The sequence below is a fragment of the Chlorocebus sabaeus genome, chromosome 5 (assembly GCF_047675955.1).
Source record: "Chlorocebus sabaeus isolate Y175 chromosome 5, mChlSab1.0.hap1, whole genome shotgun sequence".
Classification (NCBI taxonomy): domain Eukaryota; kingdom Metazoa; phylum Chordata; class Mammalia; order Primates; family Cercopithecidae; genus Chlorocebus; species Chlorocebus sabaeus.
The window spans coordinates 64,617,547-64,640,559 of NC_132908.1; the positions used below are offsets into that span (position 1 = coordinate 64,617,547).

Genomic DNA, 23,013 nt, shown 5'->3' on the forward strand with positions numbered 1-23,013 from the left:
TTACTGGTTTACTTACTAAACTAGGTTCTGATTTATATTAGATAAAGAGAAGAAGTTGACTCCAGTTGACTAGAAAGAGAAGACCAATGGGAACTGCAGGAGAACAGCTCAGCAGGCCACGCCCAGCTAGGGGCAGGAGGTTACCAAGCCAAAATTTCCCAAGGGAGTGGAGATGTCATGTGAGCAGGCTGTCAACGGATCTTGTCAGGGAAGCCAATGCTGTCAGAGCCTTCCTGTCCTCCGGCAATACAAGACTGCAATTCGGCAGGAAGGGTGTGTGCTCACTATAGTCAAACGCTGACAAAACATGGGAAATGGTAGCCTTGCTACACAGCCTCTCCTTCCTGTGGTGCTGTGTGCCCCAGAAATGGGAGAACAAACACACCAGTCACAAGCAATTCCCCGGCGCCCAGGGCTCGGACCTCTTAACTTCACATAAACCTCAAAGTTTATGAACCATCTCCAGCCCCTTGATAGCTGTCTCTTAGAGTATTTCCTTAATTTCTGTTCAGGGATTTATAGATGGGAGGTAGGTTAGGCTATGTCTTTTTTCTCCTATAGTTATAAGAACTCCCAATATGCCCTCCCCAAGCACTGCTTCAGGGACAAGTGATGTCCCAGAGTTCTCCTCCCTGCAGATGCAAGCCTAGGAAGGAGAGCTCAGAGGAGGGGAGTGACCCTCAGAAGTCTGCCCAGAGGGAGACACGATCTGCCCCTGCCGTGGCCTGCCGGGCGTACCTAGAGCCTTCACGGATATCTGCCGGGTGAGTGGAGGGGGGATGCTGATGCACACCAGATCCACGTCTTGATGCAGCAAGATGTCATCAGTCCGGCTGGTATAGAAGGCGATGTTCATCTCCTCAGCAAGCTGCTTTGCCTCCTCCTCAGTCTTCCCCCACAGGGCCTCAACAGTGAACCCTTCTGCCCTCAGCAGTGGGACCAGAACTCGGGCGGAGCTGCCAGTCCCAAACACGCCCACTCCTGGCAGCATCTTCATCCCGGCCTCTCTCTTTACCAACTCATCTCCTCACAAGAGCCTCTGGCATGGATATGATCTTCCAAACGTCCTGGTCAGACATGGCTCCTAGAATAGCAAGCATTACACTGGTCATTACTGGAGAAGACACTCAGCTGAGGCTACTTTCTTCTTCTTTTTTTTCAGGTCTCACTCTGTCGCCCAGGCTGGAGTGCAGTGGTGCGAAGGCTACTTTCAAATAAGGAAGCAACAAGTTCTCTGCCAGAAAAGCACAAATGAAATACGGCTCAAGGCCAGGCATGGTGGCTCACGCACGCCTGTAACCTCAGCATTTTGGGAGGCCAAGGTGGGAAGATCACTTGAGGCCAGGAGTTTGAGAGTAGCCTGGGCAACATGGCGAGATGTCTTTTTTTTTTTTTTTTTTGAGACGGAGTCTCGTTGTGTTGCCCAGGCTGGAGTGCAGTGGCGCAATCTCGGCTCACTGCAAGCTCCACCTCCCGGGTTCACGCCATTCTCCCGCCTCAGCCTCCCGAGTAGCTGGGACTACAGGCGCCCGCCACCACGCCCAGCTAGTTTTTTGTATTTTTAGTAGAGACGGGGTATCACCGTGTTAGCCAGCATGGTCTCGATCTCCTGACCTCGTGATCCACCCACCTCGGCCTCCCAAAGTGCTGGGATTACAGGCTTGAGCCACCGCGCCCGGCCGAGATGTCATCTCTATAAAAAAAAAAATTTAAAAATAGCTGGATGTGGTGGCATGCGCTCATTGTAGTCCTAGCTACCTGGGAGGCTGAGGTGAAAGGATCACATGAGCCCAGGATTTCACAACTGTAGTGAGCTATAATTGCACTACTGCATTCCAGCTTGGGCAACAGTGCAAGACCTTGTCTCGAAAGAAAAAACAAATACTGTTCCAAGATTAAAAACTGTAGAATCTTCTTCTTCCATGGAGACTGAATGATAGGAGGAAAAACGGAAAATGAATAAAGCTGGATTTAAGTCTCTGTTCTGCTACTTAATTTTCTGTGTAACCCTGGTCAAACCATTCAACCTTCAAGGCCTTAAATGTATAATAAGGGGAGTGACTGATCTTTAAAGTTCCTTCTTGCTGTAAAAGTTCATGATTCTATATATGACAAAGAAAAAGAAGAGTGGAGGCCAGGTACAGTGGCTCACACCGGTAATCCCAGCACTTTGGGAGGCCAAGGTGGGTGGATCGCCTGAGGTAAAGAGTTCAAAACCAGCTGGGTCAACATGGTGAAACCCCATCTCTACTAAAAATACAAAAAAATTTAGCCAGGCATGGTGGCAGATGCTTGTAATCCCAGCTACTCAGGAAGCTGAGGAAGGAGAATCACTTGACCCAGGAGGCAGAGGTTGCAGTGTGCCGAGATCACACTATTGCACTCCTACCTGGGTGACAGAGTGAGACTCCACTGTCTCAAAAAAAAAAAAAAAAAAGAAGCAGCAGCAGCCAGGCGCGGTGGCTCACGCCTGTAATCTCAGCACTTTGGGGGGCTGAGGCGGGCAGATCATCTGAGGTCAGGAGTTCGAGACCGGCCTGGCCAACACGGCCAACCCCGTCTGTATTAAAAATACAAAATTAGCCAGGCGTGGTGGTGCATGCCTGTAGTCCTAGTTACTTGGGAGGCTGAGGCAGGAGAATTGCTTGAACTCAGGAGGCAGAGGTTGCAGTGAGCCGAGATCGCGCCACTGCACTCCAACCTAGGCAACAAGAGGGAGACTCTGTCTAAAAAAAAAAATAAGGAAAGAAGGAAGGAAGGGAGGGAGGGAAGGAGGAAGGGAGGGAGGGAAGGAGGAAGGGAGGGAGGGAAGGAGGAAGGGAGGGAGAGAGGGAGGGAGGGAGGGAGGAAGGGAGGAAGGAAGGAAAGGAAGGAAAGGAAGGAAGGAAGGAAGGAAGGAAGGTAGGAAGGAAGAAAGGAAGGAAGGAAGGAAGGAAGGAAGGAAGGAAGGAAGGAAGGAAGGAAGGAAGGAAGGAAGGAAGTCCCGTGCGGTGGCTGATGCCTGTAATCCCAGCACTTTGGGAGGCTGAGGCGGACGGATCACTTGAAGTCAAGAGTTCGAGACCAGCCTGGCCAACATGGTGAAACCCCGTCTCTACCAAAAATATAAAAAATTAGCCGGGTATGGTGGTACACGCCTGTAGTCCCAGCTACTCGAGGGGCTGAGCCAGGAGAATCACTTGAAGCTGGGAGGTGAAAATTGCAGTGATCCGAGATTGTGCCACTGCACTCCAGCATGTGTGACAGAACAAGACTCCATCTCAAAAAAAAAAAAAAAAAAAGAATGGAAAACAAAAACCAGTTCAAGAGGAAAGTGAAAGAACTAATTGCTACATAGATTAAGTATAATTAAAATTTTTATGGTAGCAAACATAGGAAAATGCTCACTAGAAAAAAAAAATACCAAAAAACTTTTTCCATCAAACTGGCTAAAATAAAACGTATGCTTAAAAAGATTTTATTGGGCTGGGTGTGGTGGCTCATGTGTCTGCAATCTCAGCACTTCGCGGGGCCAAAGCAGGAGGACTGCTTGAGATCAACAATTCAAGACCAACATAAGCATCGTAGTGAGACCCCCAGCTCTACTTTAAAAAAAAAAAAAAAATTAGCCCGGCATAGTGGCATGTGCCTATAGTCCCAGCTATTTGGGAGGCTGAGGTAGGAGGATCGCTTGAGCCCAGGAGTCCAGACTGCCGTGAGCTATGACAGTGCTACTGCACTCCAGCCTGAGCAACAGAGTGAGACTGTCTCAAAAAAGGTTTTTTTGTATACAGATATTTACTATAGCATTGGCTATCATAATGAAAAACTGGGAGACAATCTAGATGTCCAATACAAGTAATGGGTTAGACAAAGAATGCTGTGGAGCTACCGAAAACCATGAAGTAGAAGGCCCTCAATAACCTGAAAGACATTCACCACATAGTCACTGAAAGGGGAAAACACACACTATTAGAAGTATGGGTTTTTTTTTTAAAAGCACACAAAAGTATAATAGGTATGAGAATATATAAGGATATCTGTAATATATCTATAAAAATATCTCTATTCAATGCTGTAGAAGGACCAGAACACTACTGAATTTGCTGCTGAGGTGGATGGGATTATGAATGATTTTTGTTTCTTTTCAATTTTTTTTGAACTTTGCCAAATTTTCTGAGACATGATTATGCCTTATTCATTGTAGAGTTTTTCTTCTGATCACAAGGGTTATACAATAAATAATAAAACCAAACAAAAGTCCTTTGCTTGGGATCAATGTCATGTGAGAAAACCAAGACGAGATGTAGGTGTGCTCAGAATATCCAGGTTCCCCATCCAACATTTCCCTCAGCTAAACCAGCAGCTCCCCACTCTGTATTACCGTCACTGGTGACCCTAGACCCACTGAATCAGACGAGAGCGATGTGGGCCACATCATCATCATTTTTTCTCTTTTTAAACTTTAATGTAATTTTTAAAATTGTGGTACAATAGACATAAAATTCACTTTTTTTTTTTTTTTTTTGAGATGGAGTCTTGCTGTGTTGCCCAGGTTGGAGTGCAGTGGCGTGATCTCGGCTCACTGCAGGCTCCGCCTCCTGGGTTCACGCCATTCTCCTGCCTCAGCCTCGCAAGTAGCTGGGACTACAGGGGCCCGCCGCCACGCCCGGTTAATTTTTTTTGTATTTTTAGTAGAGATGGGGTTTCACCATGTTAGCCAGGATGGTCTCGATCTCCTGACCTCATGATCCGCCCACTTCGGCCTCCCAAAGTGCTGGGATTACAGGCATAAGCCACAGTGCCCGGCCTATTTTTTGCTTTTTTAAAGACAGAGTCTCACTCTGTCGCCCAGGTTGGAGTGCAGTGGCGCAATCTCGGCTCACTGGAACCTCCCCCTCCCTGGTTTCAAGCAATTCTCCTGCCTCAGCCACACGTGTAGCTGGGATTACAGGTGTGTGCCATCACCCCCGGCTAATTTTTGTATTTTTGGTAGTGACAAGGTTTCGCCATGTTGGCCAGGCTGGTCTCGAACTCCTGAGCTCAAGCGATCTACCCACCTTGGCCTCCCAAAGTGCTGGGATTACAGGTGTGAGCCACCACACCCAGCCCATCTTAACTATTTTTTTTTTTTTTTTTTTTTTTGAGACAGAGTCTCGCTCTGTCGCCCAGGCTGGAGTACAGTGGCGTAATCTCGGCTCACTGCAAGCTCCGCCTCCCGGGTTCACGCCATTCTCCTGCCTCAGCCTCCTGTGTAGCTGGGACTACAGGTGCCCGCCACCACGCCCGGCTAATTTTTTGTATTTTTAGTAGAGACGGCGTTTCACCGAGTTAGCCAGGATGGTCTTGATCTCCTGATCTTGTGATTCGCCCGCCTCGGCCTCCCAAAGTGCTGGGATTACAGGCGTGAGCCACGGCGCCCGGCCCATCTTAACTATTTTTAAGTATATACATCAGTGGTATTAAATACATTTACAGCTGGGCGCGGTGGCTCACGCCTGTAATCCTAGCACTTTGGTAAGCAGAGGAGGGTGGATCACCTGAGGTCAGGAGTTCGAGACCAGCCTGACCAACATGGTGAAACCCCATCTCTACTAAAAATACAAAAATTAGCCGGCCTGGTCGCACGTGCCTGTAATTCCAGCTACTCGGGAGGCAGAGACAGGAGAATTGCTGGAACCTGGGAGGTGGAGGATGCAGTGAGCCGAGATCAAGCCACTGCACTCCAGCCTGGGTAACAGAGCAAGAATCTGTCTCAAAATAAAATAAAATAAAATAAATAAGTAAATAAATAAATACATTTACATTGTTGTGTAACCATCACCACCACCCATCTTGGAACTCTTTTCACCTTGCAAAACTAAAAACGCATTAAATAATACCCATTATTCCCATTAAATAATAACTTCCCATTCCCTCTACCCCCGCCCCAGCCCCTGGCAACCATTATTCTACTTTGTCTCTATGAATTTGACTACTTTAGATACCTCATATAAGTGAAATCATACATTATTTGTGCTTCTGTCACGGGCTTATTTCGGTTAGCATAATGCCTTCAAGGTTCACCCTTACGAAACTTGTAGCATATGTCAGGACTTCCTTCCTTTTCAAGGCTGAGTAATACGCCATTGTATGGCTGATCCATTCCTCTATCAATGGACACCTGGATTGCTTCCACGTTTTAGCTACTGTGAATAATACTGATATGAACATGGTGAACAAGAATATCTTCTAGACTCTGCTTTCATTTGCTTGGAGCATATATCCAGAAGTGGAATTGCCAGGCCATGGTAATTAGATTTTTAATTTTCTGAGGAACCACATACTGTTTTCCACAGTGGCTGTACCATTTTACATTCCCTCCAACAGTGTGCAAGCCTTCTGATTTCTCCACGTTCTCACCAACCCTTGTTACTTTCTGGTGCTTTCTGTTGGTTAGCCATTCTGATGGAAGTGAGGTGACCATTATTCTTTTTTTTTTTTTTTTTTTTTTGAGACAGAGTCTCACTCTGTCACCCTGGCTGGAGTGGAGTGGCACTGGTCTTGAACTCCCAACTTCAAGGGATCCGCCCGTCTCGGCTGCCCAAAGTGCTGGGATTACAGGCATGAGCCACTGTGCCTGGCCTCACCATTCACTTTTAAAGCTCCTCAGGTGATCCTAGTGTGTAGCCACCAGATGAGAACCTCTGAGCTATATTTAACACATGTGAAAAATTATCTACATTTGGAGCCATAACAAAATGTCCTGTTTGTCATATGTACACTTTCCTGAACCTTCTCACCCTCTGTACTATGATTAAAAGGACAAATCTGTCATTAAGAGGGAAAAATCTCTAACACAACTATTTTAACTTCTATGTATTTCCTTCAGTAACATCATTTTACCAATAATTTTATAAATACCATACAGTCCCTTTGTTTACCAATTACATTTATTGATTCTTTTTTGAGATGGAGTCTCACTCTGTCGTCCAGGCTGGAGTGCAGTGGCATAATCTCAGCTCACTGCAACCTCCGCCTCTTGGGTTCAAACAATTCTTGTGCCTCAGCCTCCTGAGTAACTGGGACTACAGGCGTGTGCCATCATGCCTGGCTAATTTTTTAATTTTTAGTACAGATGGGGTTTCCCCACGTTGGCCAGGCTGGTCTTGAACTCCTGACCTCAGGCGATCCACCTGCCTTGGCCTCCCAAAGTGCTGGGATCACAGGTGTGAGCCACCGTGCCTGGCCTACCGATTACCTTTAAAAAGCTAAGTACTCCTGATCTTGGTCACTATCACAATTTTTATTTTGAGACAGATTCTTGTTCTGTTGCCCAGGCTGGAGTGCAGTGGTTTGATCATGGCTCACTGCAGCCTCAACCTCACAGGCTCAAGGGATCCTCCCATCTCCGCCTCCCGAGTAGCTGGGATTACAGGTGCACACCACTGTGCCAGGCTAATTTTTGCATTTTCTGTAGAGATAGGGTTTCACTATGTCACCCAGGCTGGTCTCGAACTCCTGGCCTCAAGTGATCTGGCCTCCCAAAGTGCTAGGATTACAGGAGCAAGCCACATTGTGCCTAGATCAAAAAAAAAAAAAAAAAAAAAAAAAAAATTAAGACTGCGGTAGGTCCCTCTGCATAGCACAGCTTCTGCTTTCTTTGAGATGACCAACTCCTAGAACTCCTCTCTACACTGCATCTTCCCTTCTCTGTAAATCTTTTCTGACTGCACCCCACCAGGAGCTCCTCCCTCTGGACCTTCTATACACTTGCAATAGCAACTAAACTTATTCCTCTTTTGTGTCCTCAGGGCCACAAACACAGCAGGCCCTCCACTGATTAGTGAATGAATAAATTAATGAATTCACTGCGCTCAGTAAAGTGTTTTCTGGATGCGCCCACTCACTGGTGTCACCAGCTTCTGATGGCCACGTTTGTCCATGAAACACCAAAGTTACCCTTTGAAAACATACTGGAGGTTCTATCCTCACGTGCTGCTGATAGTGATATAGAATCGTACAGCTGTTCCGAGTAAGAAGTAATCTGGCCTTATTTATAATTAAAACTGCATTTTATGACTCACAAATTCTACTCGTGTGTGTGTGTGTTCCCAAAGAAATTCTCATAGGGATCCACTGATAAGGGATATAAAGATATTTACCACATCATGTCTGAGGTGCAGAGTTGGAGACAATCTGGGGGTCAGAAGCGGGCAGGTAAAGTGTGGGGGATGTACCCACTGGGGTTCTCTGCAAGTTAGAAACAATACTAGATGAATACAGTCACATGAATGAACTTGGTAAAAAAAAGAAAACACAGTAAGCTCTAATACATTATTTATATAAGCTAAAAATACACACACAGGCTGAGTGCAGTGGCTCACACCTGTAATTCCAGCACTTTGGGAGCCAGAGGCGGGTGAATCACCTGAGGTCAGGAGTTCACGACCAGCCTGGCCAACATGACAAAACCCCATCTCTACTAAAAAATAAAAAAAATTAGCTGGGTGTGATTGTGCACGCCTGTAGTCCCAGCTACTCAGGAGGCTGAGGCAGGAGAATTGTTTGAACCCGGGAGGCAGAGGTTGCAGTGAGCCGAGATAATGCCACTGCACACCAGCTTGGGCAACAGAGCAAGACTCTGTCTCAAACAAAACAAAACAAAACAAAACCCCACACACATACACAGAAACAAAAATGCTTCACAGGAACTTTTACAAACAAAAGGATACATACTAAATACATTTACAGGGGATAGGGAAACCAGAGTAGAGAAAGGGGATAAAGGAGAATAATTAAAAAAAAAAAAAAAAAAAAAGGCCAGGCACAGTGGCTCGTGCCTGTAATCCCAGCACTTTGGGAGGCCGAGGCGGGCGGATCATGAGGTCAGGAGTTCAAGACCATCCTGGCTAACACAGTGAAACCCCGTCTCTACTAAAAATACAAAAACAAAATTAGCCAGGTGTGGTGGTGGGCACCTGTAGTCCCAGCCACTCGGGAGGCTTAGGCAGGAGAATGGTGTGAACACGGGAGGCAGAGCTTGCAGTGAGCCGAGATCCCACCACTGTACTCCAGCCTGGGTGACACAGTGAGACTCTGTCTCAAAAACAAAAACAAAAACAACAAAAAAGGAAAATGTGGTTCTAAAAGGAATCCCTCCTCACTTTTTAAATAAAAAGCTTGCATTTCAAACACAAAGTGACAGATATATGTACCTCTGGTCCTACTAATGGGACACCAGCAAAAGCTATCTGATCTAGCCAAATCCAGGGAGAGCACTTCATCTGCATATTCGGCCCAGGACCACTTATAACTTAGAGAACCGTATTTCAAATTAGCCACCACACCTGGAATTTTTTTTTTTTTTGACACAGAGTCTCACTCCGTCACCCAGGCTGGAGTCGAGTAGTGCGATCTCAACTCACCGCAACCTCCGCCTCCTGGGTTCAAGCAAGTGGCTGGGACTACAGGTGCATGCCATCACGCCCCGCTAATCATACCTGGCTAATTTTTTGTATTTTTTGTAGAGACAGGGTTCCATCATGTTGCCCAGGCTGGTCTCAAACTCCTGGGCCCAAGCAATCCTCCTGCCTTGGCCTCCCAAATTGCTGATATTACAGGAATGAGCCATGGTGCCTGGCTAGAATCTTTTTTGGGAAGTGGAAAAGTGTACATTATAGAATTTATCATTTTAAACCATTTTTAGGTGTACAGTTCAGTGCACTAATACATTCATATTGAGCAACCATCACCAACACCCACCTCCAGGACTTCTTCTTCATTCCATACTGAAACTCTGTATCCAACTGAAATTAACTATTTTAAAGTGAACAATTCAGTGTTGGCTGGGTGCAAAGCCTCATGCCTATAATCCCAGCACTTTGGGAGGCTGAGGTGGATTACTTGTGCCCAGGAATTTCAGAGGCTATAGTGGGTTATGATCATGCCACTGCACTCCAGCCTGGGTGACAGAGCAAGACCCTGTCTCAAAAAAAAAAAAAAAAAAAAGAAAACCAAAACCTCCAAAAAACAAACCCCCACAATCCAGTGGCATTTAGGACATGCACTTTTGTTTGTTTTTTAAGACAGAGTCTTGATCTATCACCCAGGCTGGAATGCAGTGGGTTCGATCTTGGCTCACTGCAACTTCCACCTCCCAAGCTCTGAGGCTGAGGCGATTCTCCTGCCTCAACCTCCTGACTAGCTGGGATTACAGTCATGCGCCATCACACCTGGCTAATTTTTTTGTATTTTTATCAGAGACGGGGTTTCACCATGTTCCCCAGGCTGGTCTCAAACTCCTGACCTCAGCTTATCCGCCCACCTGGGCCTCCTGAAGTGCTGGGATTATAGGCATGAGTCACCGAGCCCATCTTAATTTTTTATTTTTTTGTAGAGATGGGGTCTCGCTGTGTTACCTAGGCTGGTCTCAAACTCCTGGCCTCAAGCGATACTCTCGGCTCAGCCTCCCAAGGTGGTGGGATTATAAAAAATAAAAATATTTTAAAAAATTATTTAAATTAATTTTAAAAAATATAAAACAAATAAAAATAAATTATAAAAATTTTTATAAAAAAATAATTTAAAAAATTATAAAAAAAATAAAAAAGGTTTTTTTGTTTGTTTTAATTTTAATATAGAGACAGCATCTTACTATGTTGCCCAGGCTGGTCTTGAATTCCTGGCTTCAAGTGATCCTCCCACCTCGGCCACCCAAAACACTGGGAGTATAGGTGTGAGACACCATGGCTGGCAAAAATGTTTTCTTTTTTTTTTTTTTTTTGAGACGGAGTCTTGCTCTGTAGCCCGGACTGGAGTGCAGTGGCCGGATCTCAGCTCACTGCAAGCTCCGCCTCCCGGGTTTACGCCATTCTCCTGCCTCAGCCTCCGGAGTAGCTGGGACTACAGGCGCCCGCCACCTCGCCCGGCTAGTTTTTTGTATTTTTAGTAGAGACGGGGTTTCACCGTGTTAGCCAGGATGGTCTCAATCTCCTGACCTCGTGATCCGCCCGTCTCGGCCTCCCAAAGTGCTGGGATTACAGGCTTGAGCCACCGCGCCCGGCCAAAAATGTTTTCTTAATTTCATTTTCAAGCCCAGCATCTCTTTTCCTCCTACTGTAGACATAAGTATACTGGGCTAAGAAAATGTCTACGTTAGGGGATGGTTTGTCAGCATAGCCCGGTATAGCATCCTGTACTGCTCAATTCTACCTGAAGTACACCTGCTCCTTTGTGAACCACTAAATTACGCATGACTTGGGCTGCCTCTAAGTCCAGACCCCTGCCAATTCGTGCCTCTTATCTTCACTCTCTGTGACTGTGAAGCTTGGCTTGCCTCCTGTACTCTCACTGAGGTTCTGTTTTATCTTAACCATCTTTCTTTCTTTCTGATGGTAAACAGTGTCTGTGGCCACTCAGTCACCTCGCTTTCCTTTTCTACTTTCTCCATCTCTCTCTCTTTTTTTTTTTTTTTTTTTGAGATGGAGTCTCACTCTGTCACCTAGCTGGAGTGTAATCGTGCAATCTCAGCTTACTGCAACCTTCGCCGCCTCAGTTCAAGCGATTCTCCTGGCCTCAGCTTCCCAAGTAAATTGGATTACAGGCATGCACCACCATACCCAGTTAATTTTTGTATTTTTAGTAGAGACAGGGTTTCACCATGTTGGCCAGGCTGGTCTTGAACTCTTGACCTCAGGTGATCCACCCACCTTGACCTCCCAAAGTGCTGGGATTACAGCTATGAGCCACCGAGCCTGGCCACCCTCTCTCTCTTTTCTCTGCTAATTCTGCCCTTACAGCCTTCTCTTCTAGTTTTCTTAGAAAACAGGTCAAGCACACAGTTATCTTCTACAATTTTCATGTCCTAGACTCCCTTCAGCTATTTTGGTCACTGTTTGCTTTTACAGGTGTTTTGGTTATTTATAAGTTATGGCTATTATAGGAGCTTGACAGTGTCAAGTATGCAGCATTAGATAAACAGTGAGATTCTACTTAAGGTTTTTTGTTTTGTTTTGTTTTTTGATACAGTCTCCTGTCACCCAGGCTGGAGTGCTGTGGCATGATCTTGGCTCACTGCAACCTCAGCCTCCCGAATTCAAGTGATTATCCTGTCTCGGCCTTCCGAGTAGCTGGGATTACAGGCATGCGCCACCATACCTGGCTAATTTTTGTATTTTTAGTAGAGACAGGGTTTCGCTATGTTGGCCAGGCTGGTCTCGAATTCCTGACCTCAGGTGATCTGTCCGCCTCGGCCTCCCAAAGTGCTAAGATTACAGGCATGAGCCACCGTGCCAACCCAAATTTTGTTGGTCATTAATTACCAACTGTTACAGGGCTAAGGGAGTGAGACACAGTCCATGTCTTCTGTAAATTCATGACCAGGGCACACTTCTTCCACTCTCACACGGTTCCTTCTCACTCTAGCTGTATTTGGGTATATATAGGGACTATATATACCCACTACATAGGGAATTTTTTTTTTTTTAAGCTGTTACGTATCTATGACCGACTTAGATGTCTCCTCTTCAAAAGCTGTGTAGGAATATGAGGATAATAATTTTGAGCCAATGTGAAGTGAAAAAAAAATATATGTAAGTATCGGCAGCTTAAAACAACAGAATGGACTAGAAATTTTTTTTTTTTTTTTTTTTTTTTTGAGACGGAGTCTCGCTCTGTTGCCCGGGCTGGAGTGCAGTGGCCGGATCTCAGCTCACTGCAAGCTCTGCCTCCCGGATTCACGCCATTCTCCTGCCTCAGCCTCCTGTGTAGCTGGGACTACAGGCGCCCGCCACCTCGCCCGGCTAGTTTTTTGTATTTTTTAGTAGAGACGGGGTTTCACCGTGTTAGCCAGGATGGTCTTGATCTCCTGACCTCGTGATCCACCCGTCTCGGCCTCCCAAAGTGCTGGGATTACAGGCTTGAGCCACCGCGCCCGGCTGAAAAAATTTTAATAACCTCTTTTATTGCCACTGACTCAAGAGGAAGCTTCATTAACACCCAAACACCCATAAAGGGGTACTGGCTGGTCCCCGAGGAAGCCAGATGGCATGAAGGCAGGCAGGCTTGCTGACTAGCTATTTCCTGCCCAAGCAGGCAGAGCTGGTTTTCCTTGTTTATTTCAGTGGCTACGCTTTCTCACCCCTAAAATTTCCCCACTCTTTGTCTTTAACATCCTTGCACATATCCTTCACATGCCTCCAAAGATCTCCACAAACCCAGTCCTGCCAAGGCCACATGCATTTCCCATCACCACATGCTGGTCAGCAATGAAGGGTGCCTTGGCAAGACAGGCTATATACAATTTCACAAGGCCTTGCCTGGGTTCAAATCCTGGCTCTGTCATTTACCAGCTGAGTGACCTCAGTAAGTCCCTTAGTCACTCTGTATCTCCATTTCCTCATCTGTAAAATGGGGAAATTTTATCTACCTCACAGGGGATTTAAGGATTGAGTTAATATTTGTAAAATACCTATAATTGGGCCTGGCCAATTAGATATGTGTCAGCACATAGGGAATCTTTTTCTTAAAAAAAGATATCTATTAACTATCTGTGACTTAGATGTCTCTTCTTCAAAAGTTGGGTAGAAATACGAAGGTCATAATTCTGAGCTAATATGAAGTGAGTTTAATAGGCCAGCCAGTGTTTAGTCCGTCCTTGGGTCCATGCAACCCTGTTGTACAGATGAGAAAATATGCTCAAAGAGGCGAGGTAACTCTCCCAGGATTCCATGCCTGGCTGTGTGCATGACCTACTGCAACCGGCATGAAACCTTGAGCAGGTTACTTTGCTTCTCTGAGCCTCTATAAAAACAAGAAAGAAAAACAGTCATTTTGTAACACGTGCACGTGTGGAGCAAATCTTCTTCCATCCTTCGTGATGAGTGTGAGCCAGGGAAGTTCCTTCCGCTGTCTGCCCTGGGGGGTGACTGTTCGCCTCTGATCCACTGTTCAAAACCAATACTAACCTGTTCATACGTCTCACCTTTCCTGAGGAGCTAACAAGGGAGCTGTGGGACATAAAAAGATTAAAAGTCCTAATTTCAGGGGTGACAAGTTAGCAAGGTGAGTAGGAGCCAGAGCTGGTGGCATAAAGTGTTAATCTCAGGAGTTTGGATTTTGACAGGTGGGTGTGCTCGGTATTCTTGGTCTGCTCCTCCTTCCCTACCTGATCCTCTCTGCCCCACTTTTTGTCTCTGGAGTCAGGTCAGTCTCTAAAGGCCTGGGCTCCAGGTCCTCTGGCTTCCATCTGAGTCCAGCCAAGAGAAAGAACCAGGAAGAGATCAGCGAGAAGGAAGAAAGGCCAAGGTGTTTATTCTCTGCCTTCTCTCCCTGCCAGGATGTGGTTCTGGCAGGAGCTGTGTTCCTTAACCAAGGTCACAGCTCCTTTGGAGGACCCCTCTCTCCCATGACCATAGCTTTTGCTAGGTTCCAGTGACACATCCCCACTCCATCATTGCACCTGGCGTGGTGACACTATCTTGCCAGTCCCTGGGTGCTCCACCATCCCTTGTATGTTTCCTTTACTACTCACACTATTGTGAATAATCCCTTCATTAAAGAGTTTTTAATTAACCCTTTGAGTACACTGTTTCCTGCCTAGACCTTGACAAATGTAGGTAAGCAATAAGAACCACTGAACTGTTTTTTTTTTCTTTTTTCTTTTTTGTTTTTGAGATGGAGTCTTGCTCTGTCACCCAGGCTGGAGTGCAGTGGCGTGATCTCGGCTCACTGCAACCTCCACTTCCCAGGTTCAAGCAATTCTCCTGCCTCAGCCTCCCGAGTAGCTGGGATTACAGGTGCTCGCCACCATGCCCAGCTAATTTTTGTATTTTTAGTAGAGACGGGGTTTTCCCATATTGGCCAGGCTGGTCTCGAACTCCTGACCTCTGGTGATCTGCCCGCCTCGGCCTCCCAAAGTGTTGGGATTACAGGCGTGAGCCACTGCGCCCGGCCTGAATTTTTTTTCTTTAATTTGGCAGAAAGATGTAGGTAGGATAGAGTTTAGGAGACACTAGACACAGAGAACCAGTTAGGATATCAGGTAAGACATAAGGAAGGTCTAATGGAGTTCCCTCCATTTTAGAAATTAGAATGAAATGGAGCAGACAGTTATCACTAGGATTTGGGATTATCAGGGGAGTGGGAGAGCCAAAAAAAAAAAAACTGAACTATAGACCAACACCTCTCATAAACTTAGGCACAAAAATCCTCAATAAAATATTAGCAAATTAAATCTAGCAATGAGTTAAAAGGCAACACACTGACCAGGTGTGGTGGCTCACATCTGTAATCCTAGCACTTTGGGAGGCCAAGGTGGGCAGATTACCTGAGATCAGGAGTTTGAGACAAGCCTGGCCAACATGGTGAAATCCTATCTCTACTGAAAATACAAATATTAGCCAGGCATGGTGGCGTGTGCCTGTAATCCAAACTACCCAGGAGATTGAGGCAGGAGAATCGCTGGAACCAGGGAGGCAGAGGCTGCAGTGAGCTGAGATTGCACCACTAGCACTCCAGCCTGGGTGACAGAGCAAGACTTCGTCTCTTAAAAAACAAAACAAGGCCGGGCACAGTGGCTCACGCCTGTAATCCCAGCACTTTCGGAGGCCGAGGCAGGCAGATCATGAGGTCAGGAGATCGAGACCATCCTGGTTAACACAGTGAAACTCCGTCTCTACTAAAAAATATAAAAAATTGGCCAGGCATGGTAGCGGGCGCCTGTAGTCCCAGCTACTTAGGAGGCTGAGGCAAGGAGAATGGCGTGAACCCGGGAGGGTGGAGCTTGCAGTGAGCCGAGATCACGCCACTGCACTCCAGCCTGGACGACAGAGCAAGACTCCATCTCAGAAACAAACAAAACAAAACAAAAAATCAATAATAAAAAATAAAATAAAATAAAATACACCATGACCAAGAGGGGTTTAATCCCAGGAATGCAAGGCTGACTCAACATTCTAAAATCAACTACTATTGGATAGGAGAATATGGGGTTTTTTTGTTTGTTTTGAGACAGTCTCACTCTGTCACCCAGACTGGAATGCAGTAGCACGATCTCAGTTTACTGCAACCTCCGCCTCCTGGGTTCAGGTGATTCTCCTGCCTCAGCCACCTGAGTAGCTGGGACCACAGATGTGTACCACCACACCTGGCTAATTTTTGTACATTTTGTAGAGAAGGGGTTTTGCCATGTTGGCCAGCCTGGTCTCGAACTCCAGGCCTCAAGCAATCCACCAGCCTCAGCCTCCCAAAGTGCTGGGATAACAGGAGCAAGCCACCGCTCCCAGCCTGGATAGCAAAATGTTTAACTGAAAAAAAAAAAAAGGCCAGGTGCAGTGGTTCACCTGTAATCCCAGTATTTTTGGAGGCCAAGGCAGATGGATTGCTTGAGGCCAGGAATTCAAGACCAGCCTGGTGAACATGGTGAAACCCTGTCTTTACAAAAAAACAAAAAAAAAGCCAGGTGCAGTGGCACACACCTGTGGCTACTCAGGAGGCTAAGATGGGAGGAACACTTGAGCCCCGGAGGTGGAGGTTGCAGTGAGCCATGTTTGCACTATTACACTTCAGCCTGGGCAACAAGAGCATGATCCTGCCTCAAAAAAACAAAAAATAGGCCAGATGCGGAGGCTCATACCTGTAATCTCAGCACTTTGGGAGGCTGAGGTGGGCAGATTGCCTGAGCTCAGGAGTTCACAATCAGCCTGGGCAACAAGGTAAAACCCCGTCTCTACTAAAACACAAAAAAATTAGCCGGGCATGGCAGCACGTGCCTGTAATCCCAGCTACTTGGGAGACTGAGGCAGGAGAATTGCTTGAACCTGGGAGGTGGAGGTTGCAGTGAGCCGAGCTCATCCCACTGCACTCCAGCCTGGGCAACAGAGTGAGACTCCGTCTCGAAAAAAAAAAAAAATGTAAAAAAGTAATAAAATCAATTACTATAACTCACCATATTAATAGTCATTAGACAGCATTAATTAGAAATACAAATTAAGCCCAGGCACAGTGGCTCAAGCCTGTAATCCCAGCACTTTGGGAGGCTGAGGAGGGCAGATCATCTGAGGTCAGGAGTTCGAGACCAGCCTGGCCAATATGGTGAAACCCTGTCTCTACTAAAAATACAAAAATCAGCAAGGCATAGTGGCGGGTGCCTGGTAATCCCAGCTGCTTGGAAGGGTGAGACTGGAGAATTGTGTGAAGTCGGGAGGCAGAGGTTGCACTGAACCGAGATGGTGCCACTACATTCCAGCCTGGGTGACAGAGCAAGACTGTCTCAAAAACAAACAAACAAACAAACAAACAAAAAACTAAGGCTGGGTTCAGTGGCTCATGCCTGTAATCCCAGCACTTTGGGAGGCCAAGGCGGGCAGATCATCTGAGGTCAGGAGTTCGAGACCAGCCTGGACAACATGGTGAAATCCCGTTCCTACTAGAAAAAAAAAAAAAAAAATTAGCCAGGTGTGGTGGTGCATGCCTGTAATCCCAGCTACTCAGGAGGCAGAGGCAGGAGAATCGCTTGAACCCAAGAGGCAGAGGTTATACTGAGCTGAGATTGCACCACTGCACTCCAGCCTGGGCGTGAGAGTGAGAGAAAAGAAAAGAAAGAGGAGAGGAGAGGAGAGGAGAGGAGAGGGGAGGGGAGGGAAGGGGAGGGGAGGGGAGGGGAGGGGAGGGGAGGGGAGGGGAGAGGAGAGGAGGGGAGGGGAGGGGAGGGGAGGGGAGGGGAGAGGAGAGGAGGGGAGGGGAGGGGAGAGGAGAGGAGAGGAAGACAAATTAAAACGTATTAAATACACATTACAAGTCTGAAATTCAGAAAACCTGATATCAAATACTGGCAAGGGTAAGAAGCAACTATTCATTATTGATGAAAATGTAAAATAATATAGCCACTTTGGAAAAGTTTCCCATCTTACAAAGCTAAATAGATACCTATCATACAACCTAACAATCCTACTTCTAGGTTTAGTACTTAGCAAGAGAAATGAAAACTTATATTCACACAAAAACCTATACATGAATGTCTATAGCAGTTTTATTCATAACTGCCACATCCTGTAATCAACACAGTATCAACACAAATATCCTTCAATTGGTGAGCAGATGAACAGTAGTATATCAATGCCAATGGATACTACTCAGTGATAAAAAGAACATACTACGGATGTATGCCACAATGAACAAATCTCAAATGCATTCTGCTAACTGAAAGATGCCCTACTCAAAGGCACCATACTGTGTGATCCCATTTAAATGCCATAATGGAAAAGCAAAACTATAGGGACAGAGAATAGATCAGTGGTTGTCAAGGGTTGGAACTGGGGCCAAGTGTAGATAACAAAGGGGCATGGGAAGTTTTGCAGGGTGATGAAACTGTTCTATATCTTGTCTAGAGTGGCGATTACATGAGAGCATTTGTCAAAACTGATAGCACAGAATATACAGAAAAAGGATAAACTTCACTGTTTTGTAAACTATACTTCAATAAATATGACTGCCCCCACAAAAAAAAAAAAAAAAAAAAGACCCTGAAGTTCTAAGCCTAAGTGACAGAAACTGCAGTGTCCTTAAGAAAAACATGGAACCCAAAAGGCCCGACTGTTGAGACTTTGGTGTGGAAGCTGAGATCTGTGAATTGTTTTTTCCCAGACTGCTCGATCATCTTACCTTCTGTGTATCTAGTCTGTAGAGCCCCTGCTTCTGCCAAACTAGAGGCCACGACCCACTGGCTATCACAGGGGTGGGAGAAATCCAATCTGATAACTGTTTTTGTAAATAATTTTACAGGTATGACGGAATACAGTAGGTAATACTCCTTTTTTTTGGTTGCTTTTGTACCACCAACAGCAGAGCAGGTACAACAGAAGCCATACGGCCCACACAGCTTAAAATATTTAAAATTTGGAGGCTGGTGCAGTAGCTCACACCTGTAATCCCAGTACTTTGAGAGACTGAGGCAGGCGGATTGCTTGAGGCTAGGAGTTCAAGACCAACACATGAAACACTGTCTCTACTAAAAATGCACAAATTAGCCAGGCTTCGGGGTGTGTACCTGTAATCCTAGTTACTCAGGAGGCGGAGGCAGAAGAATCACTTGAACCTGGGAGGCGGAGGTTGCAGTGAACAGAGATCACGTCAGTGCACTCCAGCCTGGGCAACAGAGTGACTCTGTCTCAAAAAAAAAAAAAAAAAAAAAAATTTTACAATTTGGCCCTTTACAGAAAAGATTTGCTGACCCCTGCCTTACACTCTGTTATAAGGCTCAGGAACTCCAAGTGACACAGTATCGTCATGAAGGTAGCCAGGACTTTTTTTTTTTTTTTTTTTTTTTTTGAGACGGAGTCTCACTCTGTCGCCCAGTCCGGAGCACAGTGGCACAATCTGAGCTCACTACAACCTCTGCCTCCCGGGTTCAAGTGATTCTCCTGCCTCAGCCTCCCAAGTAGCTGGGATCATAGGCGTATGACACCATGCCTGGCTAATTTTTGTATTTTTAGTAGAGATGGGGTTTCACCATGTTGGCCAGGCTAGTATTGAACTCCTGACCTCAGATGATCTGCCTGCCTTGGCCTCCCAAAGTGCTGGGATTACAGGAGTGAGCCACTGAGCCCGGCCAGTAGCCAGGATCATAGTAAAAGAAGGATCACCCCACCTCACTGTGTGTGAGAAATCAGATTCTGAGAATTTTGGAGTCAGTGGATAACTAGAGGTCACTTGCTCATTAGGCAGCTTGTATAGTGGTCAGACCCTCAGCAGAAGGTGCCTAAGAATCCTTCTTTCCTGCCAACAGTCTTTATAATGTTGGTTTGTTTTTTTTTTTGAGACGGAGTCTCCCTCTGTTGCCCAGGTTGAAGTGCAGTGGTGCCATCTCGGCTCACTGCAAACTCCACCTCCCGGGTTCATGCCAGGCTCCTGCCTCAGCCTCCCGAGTAGCTGGGACTAAAGGCGCCCACCACCACACCAAGCTACTTTTTTGTATTTTTTTAGTAGAGATGGGGTTTCACCGTGTTAGCCAGGATGGTCTCGATTTCGTGACCTCGCGATCTGCCCACCTCGGCCTTCCAAAGTGCTGGGATTACAGGCGTGAGCCACCAGTCCGGTCTAATGTTGGAGTTTTAAAGTGCAGAGTTAAAACCTATATTTCCTGGCCAGGCATGGTGGCTTATGCCCAAATCCCAGCACTCTGGGAGGCCAAGGCGGGTGGATCACCTGAGGTTGGGAGTTCCAGATCAGCCTGACCAACATGGTGAAACCCCATCTCTACTAAAAATACAAAATCAGCCAGGTGTGGTGGTGCATGCCTATAATCCCAGCTACTTGGGAGGCTGAGGAAGGCAAATCACTTGAACCCGGGAGGTGGAGGTTGTGGTGAGCCGAGATCACGCCACTGCACTCCGGCCTGGGCAACAAGAGTGAAATTCTGTCTCAAAAACAAAAAACAAACCCTGTATTTCCTAGCATTACTTGTAAAGAGGTGTGTCAAATGAGATAAATATAGAAGGTTTTGTTTGGTAGAATGTCTGGAAATGTTCTTTAAAGGAGGCAATCTCAACTGGCAGGAACTGTCACCCCTGCCCCTTTCTGTCTGGAATGACCACCAGGAGGTGACTTGAGGATAAAACACAATTTCTTGCCGATTTTGACACTGAAAAGATGAATCAGATGTTACCTGTACCCTCAAAGAACTCCATAGATCAGACAGGCACTTGAGCAAATCTATCATATGATATGACAGGCAGAGCAACAGAAACTTGCCTCTGGTGCAGAGAAGAGCACCATTAACTACAGGGGCTAGAGGCAGTGTACAGGCAGGAAAGACTTCCTGGAGGAGATGACATAACTCCCCATTACCCCTCTGCCCAGCCTCTGGCAATCACCATTCTACTTTCTGTCTCTGAATCTGACTACTCTAGGTACCTCACGTAATTGGAATCATACAGTATCTGTGCTTCTATGTCTGGCTGATTTCACTCAGCGTAATGTCCTCAAGGTTCATCCATGTTGTAGGATGTGTCAGATTTTCCTTCCTTTTATAAGGGCTGAATAATAATATTCCATCATGTGTAGATATCACATTTTGCTTATCCATTTACGTCAGTGAATGCTCGGGTTGCTTCCACATTTTACTATGTCCATAATGCTGCTATGAACTTGGGTGTACAAATTATAGTTTTTTGACCCCAAGTTCAGTACTTTAAATTTTCACTCTAATAAATTTCATTTAGTTTAATTTGGGTGACTGTTTACTGGCTAAGATAATTTTGGATATTTACTCACTGTCCCTACCAGTTTTGTGTCAGCTGAAAATCAGATCAGCATAATAACACCTCTTTTTGAGTAAACATTACGTGCCCCGTGCTTTACAGGCATCATCTGATTTAACAATTATAACTTCCAGAGGCAGGTGCCATTATTATTATCATCTTCATTTTACGTATGAGGAAACTGAGGCTGCCATCATTTTCTGGATCGGTGATTTCAAGTACAGTAATTACAATTTCACAGAACTATACTAGCTCTCATTTCTCTTTTTGCCCAATGGGATGAGGGGCTACAAAAAACCCCCACAGCTCACATCTAAATAAATGATATTTATATTTGGCACTCCCCTCAAGGTTACCAATAATCCAGCAAGCATACTAAAAAAAACAAATTGTTACCAAGAGCACAGTCAGAACTGACCATGATATCCACAAGGCCAACAACCAGACGTGTATAGGCACCTGACATAGAGTTAGGCCTTAATAAATGTTAGATGATGATGTCCTTTATAAATCCACACATCTTGCAGTGTTTGCCAGTTCTCTTTCCAGGTGTTCAGGGATCATTTCTTTGATGAGATGTTCTCACACTGTTCTGAGGAATCACCAGCATCAGGCTCAAACATCACAGATGTTGCGTATCTCCCATCATCGGGCACCTGCCTCTGCTCCACAATGCCTCAATGCTTACTGACAGTAGTTTATGGAGTGTATCATGGTCAGCTGCTACTTTTCTAAGACCCATGGGATGTAATTCAAATTGATCAGAGGAAACAAACCCACTGCGCACTGGGTAGTCTACCTTCCCTGCACCTGGTCCTTCCAGCTGGGTCTCTGATGAAAGAGAAATATAGGAGTTAAATAGTTGTTTTCCCTGCCATGGTATCCATTATTCATCCTAAATACCTCTCAGTACATCTTCAAGAATACTTTTGATCGCCTGCCAGTTTTTTCTTTTTTTAAACAGAATCCCACTTTGTTGCACAGGCTGGAATGCAGTGGCATGATCTCAGCTCACTGCAACCTTCGCCTCCCAGGTTCAAGCAATTCCCCTGCCTCAGCCTCCCAAGTAGCTGAGATTACAGGCATGTGCCACCACGCCCAGCTAAATTTTGTATTTTCAGTAGAGACGGGGTTTTGCCAAGTTGGCCAGGCTGGTCTTGAACTCCTGGCCTCAAGTGATCCACCTGCCTCAGCCCCGCAAAGTGCTGAGAACACAGGTGTAAGGTGCCTGGCCTATCTACAGGTTTTTTCAAGTGTCATTACTTATTCTGGGATTGTGTCTCCCTGATCCTATCAGCAGCAGCGAGCTCTTCAGAAACTTATAGATGAATGGAACCTGGGTGGCTCCATCTAAGCTTTTTAAAAATGTACCATAATAGGTTGGGTGTGGTGGCTCATGCCTGTAATCCCAGCACTTTGGGAAGCCGAGGCAGGCAGATCACTTGAGGTCAGGAGCTCAAGACCAGCCTGGCCAACATGGTGATACTCTGACTCTACTAAAAATACAAAAAATTAGCTGGGCATGGTGGCAGATGCCTGTAGTCCCAGCTACTCAGGAGGCTGAGGAACGAGAATCACTTGAACCCGGGAGGCGGAGGTTGCAGTAAGCCGAGATCGTGCCACTGCACTCCAGGCTGGGCAACAGAGTGAAACTCTGTCTTTTTTTTTTTTTTTTTTTGAGACAGAGTCTCGCTCTGTCACCCAGGCTGGAGTGCAGTGGTGCGATCTCGGCTCACTGCAAGCTCCGCCTCCTGGGTTCACACCATTCTTCTGCCTCAGCCTCCCGAGTAGCTGG

At 46.0% G+C, this 23,013-nt stretch overlaps 1 protein-coding gene across 13 annotated transcripts in view; it reads right to left on the bottom strand.

Annotated features, from left to right (window-relative positions):
* GFOD2 (Gfo/Idh/MocA-like oxidoreductase domain containing 2) overlaps positions 1–23,013 on the bottom strand; it is a 53,204-nt gene that overhangs the window by 9,856 nt on the left and 20,335 nt on the right. For 3 of the 13 annotated variants that reach the window (XM_073015484.1, XM_073015485.1, XM_073015480.1), the window contains exons 2-4: positions 8,124–8,211; positions 7,461–7,540; positions 739–1,084 (exon numbers count right to left, since the gene is read on the bottom strand). In XM_073015484.1, the coding sequence (XP_072871585.1) occupies positions 739–997 (259 nt within the window). In that variant the 5' untranslated portion in view covers positions 998–1,084; positions 7,461–7,540; positions 8,124–8,211. Of the gene's footprint in view, positions 1–738; positions 1,085–7,460; positions 7,541–8,123; positions 8,212–9,461; positions 9,951–19,006; positions 19,127–23,013 lie in introns of those variants that run through there. The other 10 variants (XM_038008019.2, XM_073015483.1, XM_007993937.3 and 7 more) reach the window with 6 other exon arrangements.